This window comes from Chanodichthys erythropterus, chromosome 9 (genome assembly GCF_024489055.1).
Source record: "Chanodichthys erythropterus isolate Z2021 chromosome 9, ASM2448905v1, whole genome shotgun sequence".
Taxonomy (NCBI): domain Eukaryota; kingdom Metazoa; phylum Chordata; class Actinopteri; order Cypriniformes; family Xenocyprididae; genus Chanodichthys; species Chanodichthys erythropterus.
The window spans coordinates 5,475,825-5,489,695 of record NC_090229.1 but is presented as its reverse complement, the minus strand read 5'-3'; the positions used below and the strand labels follow the sequence as shown (position 1 = coordinate 5,489,695).

Here is a 13,871-nt window from a genome sequence, read left to right as displayed (position 1 = left end):
TGACTTCTAATATTGACCTCATTTATATTCAATGCTGCATTTTTTATTTTGTCTGCTGCCATAATTTATTTGATTTGTTATATATTTATATAAGTGATTATTCTCCAGTTTTCACGGTGGCGGTTGCATTGGTAAGGCCTCCGTTTCTAATATGTTGTTTTTGCCTTGTGATGCACCTGCGCTGACAAGCATTCAGTTCAAATCAGCACTGTGATGTGGAGATGATGGGAAAGAAATTGTTTGCTCTGTTCGATTTGCATCTGCAAGTCAATCAATGCATGGCAGCGATAGCATTGTGTAAGAGTGCCCCCCAGCTGCAGTGTACCATCCTCCATGACCTGACCTGCTCTCTTCAGCTTTTCTCACAGAATTGATTGACTAATAACCTCCAATTATGGGATAATGGGTCTGGACAAAGTATGGAAAATAAGCATGTGGGAGAAATACATGAAAAGACATTTGAAATGAATTTAGTGCATTTTCACGCCGTGTTTCAAGGACACATACACAGTGTTGTTGACAGACTGCATGCAGAAGAATTCACATTTAATTGCACAAAGTGAACAAGATTTTCCTTGCCAAGGTTCATTAGGCATGAAATTCTATATTGTGGTTCAAAGAAACCAATATTCTTGAATAGAGAGTAGAAAGATATTCCTTACAAACCATCATTTTAAAGGGTTAGTTCACCCAAAAGTGAAAATGATCCCATGATTTACTCACGTTCAAGCCATCCTAGGTGTATATGACTCTCTTATTTCAGTCAAACACAATCAGTGTTATATTTAAAAAAAAAAAAAAAAAAAAATTATATATATATATATATTCTTCCAAACTTTATAATGGGAGTGAATAGGAACCAGGATTTTGAAACTTTTGGATTTTGAATCCATCCATAATAAAAGTAATCCTTACAGTTTCAGGAGGTTAATAAATGCCTTCTGAAGCAAAGCGATGTGTTTTTGTAAGAAAAAAAAAAAACTATATTAAAATATATTTATTTTAAAGCATCCACATTTAAGCCTCATATCCTGGTCTTTGGAACTGGCTCAGGTCCCTTCAGCTTACATCTACGTGTACGTGCATCATTGTGTAAAAAATTAACAGAACACTTTATTATGGTATGATTTGTGTCATCATTCATGTCTGTAGCACAAACAGTGCAGGATGAAACCAAGACATTTTCTGTGTATCTCAAAACGAAAAGCGTGACTGTATTCAATAAGTGCAAAAAGCCCAAAGTAATGATTTCCTAACATAATATATTATATTGTTGATTATACATTATGAGTTCATTTCTATGGAAATTTAAAAGATAATTGTGACTTTTTTTAATATATCACGCAATTTTGACTTTATATCATGCAATTCTGAATTTATATCACAATTCTGACTTTTTTCTCTTGCAAGTGCGAGTTTATATCTCGTAATTCTGAGGAAAAAAGTTAGAATTGCAAGAAAAAAAAGTCAGGATTTTGATATAACTCGCAATACCTTTTTTATTTTTTATACGGTGGTGGAAACAAGCTTCCATACATTTCTGCTGTGATAAATCAGGTTTTATCTCCTTGTTTATTGTTTTATGGCTCATTTCTGTTCTGAATTTGAACTATATGGCCGCAAGGAAATTACTTATTCAAAATAAGAACCTACTCAAGAGAGTATGTGATTTCAGATGCAGCCCATAACTTACTGTGAGCAGTGCGGGGCCGAAAGCTGTGGGAACGGAGCGAGGCCATCGGTCTCAAGTCCTACAGAGAAGACGACAGTGAAGGATGAGAGAGGACCAGGTCTGAACTATATGTTATATTTTAGTCTATTTTAGTTTTACTTTCGTTTTGTTCTTTATGTTTATTTTATTATTAAAGTTATGTTTAATTTTCGCCAGTTCCTCCCTTATTCTTCCCTTATCAATAAACTTTGTTACACTTTATTATTATTGTATTTTAACTAAATATTATAGATGAACATGAACAGGATGAAAATACAGAGCCAAAGTTATAGTGAAGGCTGACACTGACTATCAACTTTTGATATTTTGATAGTATAACGATTTCTGTAATTTTATGTGTTTTAAAGTGAAACAAACCAACTAATACAACAAAACGTCACAAAATTCATCAAATATTTTGATAATACTTACTGACGTTTGAGCTGTTGCGGTTTGTCCCTCTGAAATGATGTCACTTCCTGGAGGATAATGTCAGTATGTAGTTAAAGGGATTTTTTAGCAAGACTAATGATGTGTGCACAACAAAAGTGAAGTAAATATTAGCATCACATTACTCGCTCTAGATTACTCGTAGAATTATGCACGTCACTTGCGCAAATAAAAACATTGTGCGATTCATTCGACACCAACAACATTTCAGCCATTTTTTCCGTCATCAAGCATCTACTATTGCTGCTCTGTACCTGTTGTGGAAGTACAAAATACACCGGAAAGCCAAATGCCGACGGGTTCACACAGATAACTTACTAGCTCCTCCATTTTCTGATACAAATGGACGTGTCAATAAGCCAGGGTTGCCAACTGCTTTCAATTTAAAGAAGCTTAAACTGGTAGCTAAATGTCACTAGATCATAACGGCAAATTCATTGATTTATATGAATATGAATAGAGATCAGTGGGCAAAATAATAATCTAGATAAGGATTGTCCGAGACGTTGCTAGATTTGTCCCTAAACTTTTGAAAAAAAATCTCAAAAGGGGCAGGGAAGTCACTAAATCTAGTGACAAAATCTCTAAATTGGCAACACTGCAAGCTCTTTGCTGATTGTCTTGCGCGACAATGCGTCATGCGAATTTCCTGCTCGAACCTTGAGGCAAAAATCGCTCCTTCGCGGCAATCCCGTCGCCAAAGTCTTATCAGTCGCGTCAACCGGCTCAAATTCGCATCTATTCACGTTTTTGCATTTACTTTGTATGTAATATACTCGCGCAAATAATTCAATTAGCTTTTGGTGTGCACACACCATAACAGGGAATACAGAAAAAAATATATAAATGAATTAACAACTGAAACATTTTTGAGCAGAGAAAGAAAACAATGAACGAATTGGAATATGTCCTAATAAATAGCCTGTTTTTATGTACCATTTATCTGATTCAAAAGCAACTAGCTGTGTGTTTGTCCGAGTAAATCAGTTTTGTATGGTTCTACATGAATGCAGTATATGATTTATTATTGAATATCCATTACAGCTTTCAGATTCACAAACAGAATATTGTAGGTTCTCCTGATTATCCAAGGCTTTAATCTGTCGGATCTGTGGGTAAAATGTCAGGGTCATGTAAGTGTTCTCACTATCAGACAAGAAGCCGAGAAAACCCGACTGCTGGGTTACTAAGGAAACGAGAAGACGTTTGGCTCAAGGCAAGGACTGCTGGAGGTGTTTGAATGTTTTGAACAAAATTAACAAGAAAGCACCAAAGTTCTTCAAGAGCAACACATTTACATGGCCATGTTATCACCTGCATGTTAAACAGCAATATTCCAATTAAGGTGCGTCGTGCATGTGAATGTCAGACGAGCTATATTTGTCTTGTGAATGAGGTGGGAGATTTTCTCAGGACTCAATCTTCTCATTATGAGTCTCGGTGGTGGTATGTGTGCTAGTCAAATAAAACCTCTTTACATCCAGGGTGCATTAGCACAGGAAGGACGGGTGCAGGCAAAGCAGTTTGAGCACCACAGAATTTGGCTTCGATTTACATTGAGCACATCTGAACAATTACACAATATGAATTCATAATGAGAACAGCAGTTTTGTGCAGGTGCCTTTCAGCATATGGCACAGAAACAACGATTAATATAGGCTATATTAAAATCTCAGTTCTTACAGCCTTGTTAGATGTATTGTAATGTATTATAACTCAATGAATCATGCCAAATTGTACAGACATAATTTTTGGCCAATAAATTATGAACAAATGCAAAAACAAGAGAGAACCAACAAAACACTAATAACTGATTATTTTCTAGTCAATTTATGCTTTCCCTGTGAGCTTTTTGTTTTTCTATGCTTTTTTTTTTTTTTTTGCATTGCATTGCATTGCATTGCATTTACCAGTTTACCAAATAAGTTTGTCAGATAAATACAAAGTTCTGTCATGAAACTCTAGATCAGGGGTCTTCAAACTCGGTCCTGGCCTTCCACTGTCCTGCAGAGTTCAGTTTTAACTTTCCTCAACACTCCTTTTTGAGTTTGGAGACCCCTGCTCATTAACTGGATTGTATAAATGCTGTAATCTTCAAAGTTAACAGATTGTTGTTTCCAAATGTAAAATTGTTTTTGACAACATAAAGCTTTGAAATGAACCTGGCTGAATGAATACTGAAGCATTTCTCACCAGCCTTTGAATACAATTTGTATTGCACCACAATATCTGGTCAGTTAGTGGATAAAATGACTAGTCATGCTTCTGTGCCATTAAAACACACTGCTTTAAATATGGTTACGGTCAGCGTATGAAAATTGTCCTTCAAATCTGTTGTATAAAAGTCACTTGTCTATTGTCAAGAGCTTTCAGCACCAACCATAGCAATTCACCTTCAATTTCCTCCCTATCATTTACTATTTCTTTAAACATTTATTTTGCCATGACAACAGAACATCATTTTTGGGTATTTTCGTCCCCTAAATGCACGAGGAACTCAAGCACAGTGAACATGAGGGAAAATATTTGAGACCTCCCAAAACAAGGTACTGAAATGTTATTTTTGAAGGAATTATAACTCCTATGTTAATGTATGTATAATGTTTTATCAGATGTTTCTCCTTTATTTTTTTCTTTGAAGAAACAGAACCACACAAATGAGTAAATATTAAATGTAGTAAGAGAACAGAGCAAAAAAATGAAAGCTGATGTTGATGTTTGAGTGTTTTTTTGGGATTTTTTTTTATACTTTTAGTATTTCAGCATAACTTTGTATTCCAGAGAACATTTATCATTTTCGTTTTTCAAGTAAAGTTTTTTACCTAATATTTATAGCTTTATTTACATTCACATAAATATTTTTAATAGTTTTAGTTGGCAATAGCCCTGGTTCATGGTGAAAATGAATGTTTATATTCATTCATGAATCAATGTTGTCTCAGACTTAAAATCATTTGAAGAAATAAAAACAAATGAGTCAGTAGTTGTCATACAGTAAGAAAATAGAGCTACTTTGGCATATCTTTATAGTTTCTTTATAGTTTGAGACCAGTGTTATTTTTGTGTATGTGTAATATATATATATATTATTAGTTTGCTTCCTTTTATCATTTTGATTTAGCTTTAATTCAGTGTTTTATTTCAGTTTTGAATGTTTTTTAAGTTTTAAACCTATTTTATTTTATTTCTGCTTTATTTCAATTAACATTTTTTTAATACATTTAGTTAACAATAACAAAACTGACTTTTATTCTCTAAGCTCTAGAAGAGACAAGATTACTGAGGTCTTGTTCTCAGGAGAAACATCTAAACAGACACTTGAGCGTTTGGTCTCACTGAAGATATTTTAAACAGATCTCCTTTTCTTTCCTGTGTGTATGTGAAGACCATCAATCTGACCATCGATAATGCTGACGTCTGTGGATAAACTCGTGGCCTGGGTGCTGACGGGGTTCTTGGCAATTCTAACCATCTTCTTCAACATGTACCTGCTTCTGGTCAACCACAGAAGCTACCGGAAGAAGCACAAGCTCAACCCTGCCGACTTCATCATCACGGCCATCGCCCTGGCCAGCATCTCCCAGCAGGTTCTCACCTACTTATGGCAGACGATGGACGTGATCGACACCGTGTGCCGAATCAGCTTGACGGAGGCCATCCTGCTGGTGCTCATCTTCAGCGTGAAGCTCATCATATTCTGGAGCACGGCGTTCCTGACCTTCTACTACGGCACTAAGCTGGTGGTGGAACCCGTCCACTGCTACACACGCATCCAGGAGGCCATCGTCAAGCACGTCCACACTGTCCTGGCGGTGATCTTTGTGAGCGGCTTCGCCAATGCCGTTCCCTTGCTGAGCGTTCTCACTTATTACAACGGCACCTCCACCGGATTGGGCGACTGCGGGTCCATCATGCCCACCAATACGACCGGGCTCACCTACATCTTCTACTACGTGATCATCTCCGACATCGTTCCGGGCATCGTGATGGTCAAATGCAGCATTTCGATCTCATACCACCTGGCGAAACATCTTCTGGACATGAAGGCCAGCAGCAACGGCGCCCACGGGCCCAAGCTCGGCACGCAGATGCGGGTCATCAAGATGACCCTGAGCCTTGTGGTCGTGTACTTTTGCTTCGTGGCTGTGGACATCTACACGCAGATGACGGTGGTGCTGATGAGGCAGAACACACTTGCACTGACCATTCTCTTCGCCAGCATCTACACCACGGTCAGTGCATTCGTGCTGGTTTACGGCAAAAAAAGCTACTGGAAGGAACTGATCGCCTCCTATAACCTCTTTTTAGACGAGTACCCTTGTTTCAGCAGAATGAAGGTCGAAGAGGTCAAAACAGAACCGCACGAGCACAGCCATGGGCACTAACCCAGAGTTGAGGCCCATTCACACTATAAGGACGATAACTATACTGATAAAGACTTGCGCTCCCATGGACGTGCTGGTCTGGTGTGTTCAGGTGCATTTTGGGCGTGTTGCTATTTTGAGGCAACTGAAAATGACTGCGCCATTGACCAACAAAAACCTGGTATAAAGGTTCCTAAAGGTTTCATCCGTGCTGAATAAAAGATTATTATTGTGTGCATAAACATAAAAATGCTTTGGTGGTTTCCGGCTTGTCCTGCTTTGCGCACGAGCAGATCCATTTTCTCACTAAAGAAGCGTTCCGTTTTTCTGCTTGCAAAATTTCACCATGTAAATAGTGAATCCGCCATGGTGCGGCTTTTAAAGGGAATGGGAGATGACGCTCTGATTGGTTTATTGCACATTACGTCTAAAATACACCCATGACTGATTAAAGGGTTAGTTCACCCAAAAATAAAAATTATGTCATTAATTACTCACCCTCATGCCGTTCCACACCCGTAAGACCTTCGTTAATCTTCGGAACACAAATTAAGATATTTTAGCTCTGTGAGGCCTCCATAGGGAGCAATGACATTTCCTCTCTCAAGATCCATTAATGTACTAAAAACATATTTAAATCAGTTCATGTGAGTACAGTGGTTCAATATTAATATTTTAAAGCGATGAGAATATTTTTGATGCACCAAAAAAAACTAAATAACGACTTATTTAGTGATGATCGATTTCAAAACACTACTTCATAAAGCATCAGAGCACAAATGAATCAGTGTATCGAATCTGCTGTTCGGAGCTCCAAAGTCACTTGATTTCAGGCATTGGCAGTTTGACACACAATCTGAATCATGATTCGATACACTGATTCATTGTGCTCCGAATCTTCCTGAAGCAGTGTTTTGAAATCGAATGATTTAAATACGTTTTTAGTACCTTTATGGATCTTGAGAGAGGAAGTGTCATTGCTCCCTATGGAGGCCTCACGGAGCTATCGGATCTCAACTAAAATATCTTAATTTGTGTTCTGAAGATGAATGAAGGTCTTACGGGTATGGAACAGCATGAGGGTGAGTAATTTATGACAGAATTTTCATTTTTGGGTGAACTAACCCTTTAAGAGACCATGTACAGCCCTTTCAGACCATGCACCGAGTGCGCAGACCATTTTTTTCTGTCGTTAAACTAGCAAAAGTTGATTCGGACACGCCCTAAGTGCACTTGCGCCATACGCTTTAGACCATGTGCTTAAAATAGGGCCTAGTTTAAAAAAAAATAGGCATAAAATAGGCATAGTTTAAAAAAAAATAAAATAGGCATAGTTTAAAAAAAAAAAAAAAATGTATAGAAAGAATAGCAGAGTTCACTCCACAACTATAATGATAATGGCACGGAAAAACAGTTCTGTTGGAATCACTTTCAGAACGATTTTTTTTTCCAGCTGATGAACGATATAAACATCGACATCCAATCAGAATCCATCCTGCTTTGAGCATTTAAAGCGGCTTACAATAAACAGAATGATATCGTTTGCTGGTGTGGACGCTAATATTGTTATAGTTATCTCGTTATAGTTTTAATTCTTGGTGTGAAATGGCCTTTAGAAATTTTATAGTAGCTTGTGTAGCTTCTTGCTATTTTTTCCATGGCGAAGGCATTTTTAGTTATCTTTTCGCCTGAGATTTTATAACTCATTCTTTAAGGTCTGAGCTTTAGATGTTATTGTACATTGTGCAAACTTTCATGGCAACACAATCATTCTGCTCTACTAGTCCTTGAAGATTCATGTTAACGCAACTTGTCAATGGTTGACATGAATAAAAGTATAAAAACATTTGTTCCTTTGCCTTTTGTGTAGAGACTCCTTTGTGGGCTGAAACATGCTGTATCGTCTTTGTGCAAATGTATTGCAGTTCATTCATTCATTTTTAAAGTTACGAAACAAAATGTTTACATAAAGCACCACTGTGGTTCTTACAATAGTTTGACGGACTCATTCATCAAGCTCGTTAAGCAACATCGATGAAAGACTTTACATCAATGCTATTTTCTAGATTAGTTGTCTGAGGGAGAAATGGGTTGTAAAAGAAACACAAATCTGTACAGAGTAAATGTAAAGACCTCACAGGAGAAATTGATTTTGAAGTTGGTTCAGGATTATTACACTCATTTCTGACAACCAGAGCAAGCATTTTAAGTACTGGATACAAAAAGAAGAAGAAGAAGAAATCAGTGTATTACTTTAGACCTTACTAAAAACTGTGGATTGACTATGAAAGAGTTAACACAACACAACTAAAATGTCTGAATGTCATTGCATTACATAAAATATCAAAGCAAGTGGCAACTAAACATTGTTCTTTAAAACTGCTATTTTTCTTTAAAGTAAAGGCCACTTGCTTTGATTTTTTTCAACTAATGCATTGACATTCAGACATTTTAAGTGTTTAAATACTTTTAAATAAGTTATACTAAATTTTACACATTCTATCGATCATACATATAAAATATTTTTGCATTTATTTAATCAAAAATACAGTAAAATAGCATATAAGAATATATATATATATATATATATATATATATATATATATATATATATATATATATATATATATATATATATACACACACACATATATATATATAATATCTATTCACTGTAAACCACGGCTTCTTGGGGCTTATTGCTTTATTCTACTATGCTGATTTGATGTTCAAGCAATAGTTCTTATTTTTATCAATGTTGAAAACAGCTTCATATTTTTATGGAAACCATGATATATTTTTTTGTCTTAATGATTCTTTTATTAATAGAAAGTTCAAAGAACAGCTTTAATTTGAAATTTTGTAATATCATAAATGTCTTTACTGTCATTTTAGATCAATTTAACAAATCAGTGCTGAATATTAATTTCTTTAATATGGTGAAGCCAGTGGACACAGGGAACGCTTCCTGATACAGAGAAAAAAAGATCAAAAGAGACTCAAGTACATGAGAAAACTGTGCCTGGGATAAAAAAACCTTTTCGACAGAAGGCAATGTTTCCACCTGTCGTCACTGACATCACTGACCAGATACCACTCTACCTAATGGACCACATCTGAATGAATGTGGTCCTTTTTTGATGCTTATTTTGCAAAAGACCAACATGAATATACTTCTAAACAGCATCTGTTAAACATTTTGGGTCTTGAATGAACATTTCCTTTCAAGGAAAAACACTTATAAAACAAATATAGTGGTTAACATTATTTTTTCTCCGACTGAAAAACTCTCCTGTTCTGAAGGCATGGTGTTACCATGGAGATATCCATCAGTGGAATGTAAGATTAAAGGCTATTTAGCAGTCAATCATTTTACAGGCTTATAGAGACTATGATGTTCAAGCATCAAGCACTTATCCAGAAGGAGAACAGCACATGTTTAATAAGATCTATTCTGGTTTGGAATCAAACAAAATGGACAACAAAAGAATCTTTATCTTGAACATTCGATATTTAAAAAAAATAAAGAAATAAACATAGATGATTTGCCGCTGTAGTCTAGAAGATACTTGACTTTGTCTGGCTCATATCGTGCAGCACAACAGAGAGAGGTATCCAATTCAGAAAAGAGCGATGCCTTCACAGGCGAGATTCCCTCTGTAATCTCCAGCCTGAGGGACAGAGAGCAGCTTTGCGCTGCGTGTCTTGTGTATAATGTCATCCTGGGGCAGCGTAAACTCACTAGATGAGCAGTCATTACCGTCCGGTCGGGGGTCTGGGAGACTTCAGAACAATAGAACAACTTCACTGAATAGAGTAACTTGTCACAATGATTTTAGACACTCTATAATCGCCTTCTTGCTTTCACTAGTTCACTATTTTTAAAATGATAAATATGTTGTCAATACGAGGTCCATGTATAATTAAAAATATATATTTAAAGTGATTTTAGATTTTTGTGAAACAGATTCAAATACTTTTAGTGCCATTGTAAATAGCAAAATAAAACAATGCTTATGTTCAATATAGCCATAGATGATTATTGCATTAATAATAATAAAAATAGCTTCTCAAATCACTGTACACAAGATAATCAGTACATAAAACAATGAATAAAACAGTAAAAAGTCATCAAGCATAAGCTAGTCTAAACAGATGCGTAACACTTTACAATAAGATTTCATTAGTTAACTACTTTAGTTAACTAAGAATTAATAATTCTACATTATTAATCTTAGTTTATGTTAATTTCTACAAAAAAATAAAATTAAAATTTGTTAACATTAGTTTATGCACTGTAAATAACATGAATAACTGTATTTTATTAACTAACATTAAAAAAGATCAATAAATACTGTAACAAATTTACTGCCCATTGTTAGTTCATAACTAATGTTAACAAATGAGAGCATATTATGGAACTTTGTTTCAAATAAAAAATAAAAAAAAAAGTAAAAAAATAAATTATCTTGTAATTCTGACCTTATAACTCGCTTATATCAAACTATTCTGACTTTAAAAATCTCAAACAGAAAAAAAAAAGTCAGAATTGTGTGATAAAGTCACAATTGTACCTTTTTACATTTGTATTCAGTGGCGGAAACAAGATTCCATAAAGTGTTACCAAAAAAGTTTAATTAATACCGAATGATTTTTTTCACCAAGTTTCTACAGTGCCTAAAGAAAATCATCATAACCTGTGAAAATCTTTACCTTTTGTCACATTACATCCTGGAAAAAATAAATAAAATAAGCCTAACTTTTTGAGCTGTATGTACACATTATAACCCTCATCATCAAAAAGAAAATAACATTTTAAAACATTCTGGAGGATTATTAAAAATTAATTAGTGAAATACCTGGTTTGGTAAAGTGATCAGTCCCTTAGAGTATTCCATTATAAACTTGCTTAAGTGCAACCAATCAACTCCCAGATCAAACACCCGGCCAATTGCCCCACCAGACATCAACTGTAGTGGTTTTGATTACTTCAGACTAAAACCAGCAGTTTCTTGAAGATTCCACGGTTAGAACTGCATGTACTGCAAAGAATCCACCATGGTTGGGAAAGTCCTTTCAAAAGTCTATTTGCGCTCACCATAGCATTTGACTGAACTTGAGCAATTCTGAAAGATAGGCAAATATTCCCCAATCTAGGTGTGCAAAGCTAGTACAGACATAACCAAAAAGATGAATAGCTGTGATTAAAGCAAAAGGTGGCTCTACAAAGCATTAGATCAGGGGACCGAAGACTTTTCCAAGCCTGTTTTTCTCGTTTTTCAGAATTTTTTTTAAATTAATCTCAGAACTGTTGCCTTTTTCTTTTTCGTTACAAGGCAAAATTTGTAAATAAATCTGGAAAAAGTTTTTTTTTTATTTTTGAATGTTTTTTTTTTTTTTTTTTCAGGCTGTATGACAAATAAAGTAACTTTTTCAAAGGGGTGTGATGATTTTCTATAGGTACTGTAACTCAAGGATTAGAAGTGGTTCAGGCAAGGACAACTGTGTCTTTCATAGGAATTAATATTTTTATAGGCCTATTAACAATTATCTCATTTCCAATGTGATTATTTGAAAAGTGTTAATTTCTTTCGAATTTGATTCCACCTGCAAATTCTAAACAATTAAACAGAAAAAATGTTACCAAATCTCACAGTGTCAAGTTTTGAAAAAATTAAATAATAATAATAATAATATTTAGACTGAAAGGTAAATCACTCAACTATTAAACTCCATTAGTGGGAAAAATTAGTAAACAGTTTTTTTTGTTTTTTTTTTGCACTTTTATTCAAACTGGAGTGCAAAAGTTCTCAAATAACAGTTTTTGATCGGTTGTTCATTCATGAGTTTCTGCCTGCCCACAAAAATATAAATAATTACCTTAAAAACATGCATTTACTAAACAGAAAAATGTGTTTGAATGTTGAAATGATCAAGGCCAGAAAAAAACACACTAATTCATTCATTCAAATCGAATTTAAATTAGTTTCAAGTTTAAATAATCCTGTAAAGAATAATTATTTACACCTACAATCCCTTTATAAAAACATTGTTCTGGTTTCCCTGGAATTTTGTGTAATCTCTATCACATTTGTTCTCATAATTTCATGGTTTAATACAGAATGTACAAAACATTTCATGTAGAAAGAGCATTTCCCATGTGCACATCAATTAAATATTACCATATTTGAAAAAAACAAACAAACAAACAAAAAAAAAACACTATCTTAAAGTACAAAACTATGCAATTTTTATGCAAATTACCTCACTATAAGAACCCATTACAAACAACATTAATGCCGTGTAGTTTTACCCAGTGAACTTTAACTGTCCAGATGAGAAAGATCCTGCTATTCTGATGTTTATACCTACAAACAAATTCATAACTGGAGCGCTGTATTCAAAAACATTACAATGAATAATTTACACATCCAAAGTTGCAGCTGCATTCTATCACAAGGGACAAGAAACACATTTTGAATCACAAAATAAAACCATCTAAACATCTGTATCATATAAAGAAATAATAAAAAATAAATCATCATGAGCAAAAAATACAGTATACAAATACAGCTTTTCCATACAGTGCAGATACTACTGAAGTGATATTTTGACTTGAGGTACAAGCAAATCTTAAATATGATTTAGTGATCTCAAACCTCTGTTCTGTGAAGTAAAACGCTTTACCTAGGTGAGATTTAAGTGCTGAAACATTAGGCAGTATTCCTGAATTCAGAAACATCTGATCTGCTTTTTTGCAATCATGACAAAACCTGCATTTTCTGCATTCTCTACCACCAAATTCAGTCCACAGGCTTTCTTAAAGGTTCACTTCAGAATTAACATTTCCTGATCATTTACTCACCTCCATGTCATCCAAGATGTTCATGTCTTTCTTTCTTCAGTCGAAAAGAAATGAAGGTTTTTGAGGAAAACATGCCAGGATTTTTCTCCATATAGTGGACTTCACTGGGGTTCAACGGGTTGAAGGTCCAAATGTCAGTTTCAGTGCAGCTTCAAAGAGCTCTACATGATCCCAGACTAGGAATAAGAGTCTTATCTAGAGAAACCATCGGCCATTTTCTAAAAAATAAAAATAAAAAATTATATACTTTTTAACCACAAATGCTCGTCTCGCACTGCTCTGAGATGCTCCACACATTACGTAATCACGTTGGAAAGGTTACGCATGACGTATAGAGCAGTGCAAGACGAGCATTTGTGGTTAAAAAGTATATAATTTTTTATTTTTATTTTTTAGAAAATGACCGATGGTTTCTCTAGATAAGACTCTTATTCCTCGTCTGGGATCATGTAGAGCTCTTTGAAGCTGCACTGAAACTGAC

General features: G+C 34.9%; 1 protein-coding gene across 1 annotated transcript; it reads left to right on the top strand.

Annotated features, from left to right (window-relative positions):
* The first annotated feature begins 5,565 nt into the window (after window positions 1-5,565).
* tas2r202 (taste receptor, type 2, member 202) lies at window positions 5,566-6,546 on the top strand. The gene has a single exon (XM_067394153.1). The coding sequence runs from the start codon at window positions 5,569-5,571 to the stop codon at window positions 6,544-6,546; it is 978 nt and encodes a 325-aa protein (XP_067250254.1). The 5' UTR covers window positions 5,566-5,568.
* Window positions 6,547-13,871: the final 7,325 nt, after the last annotated feature.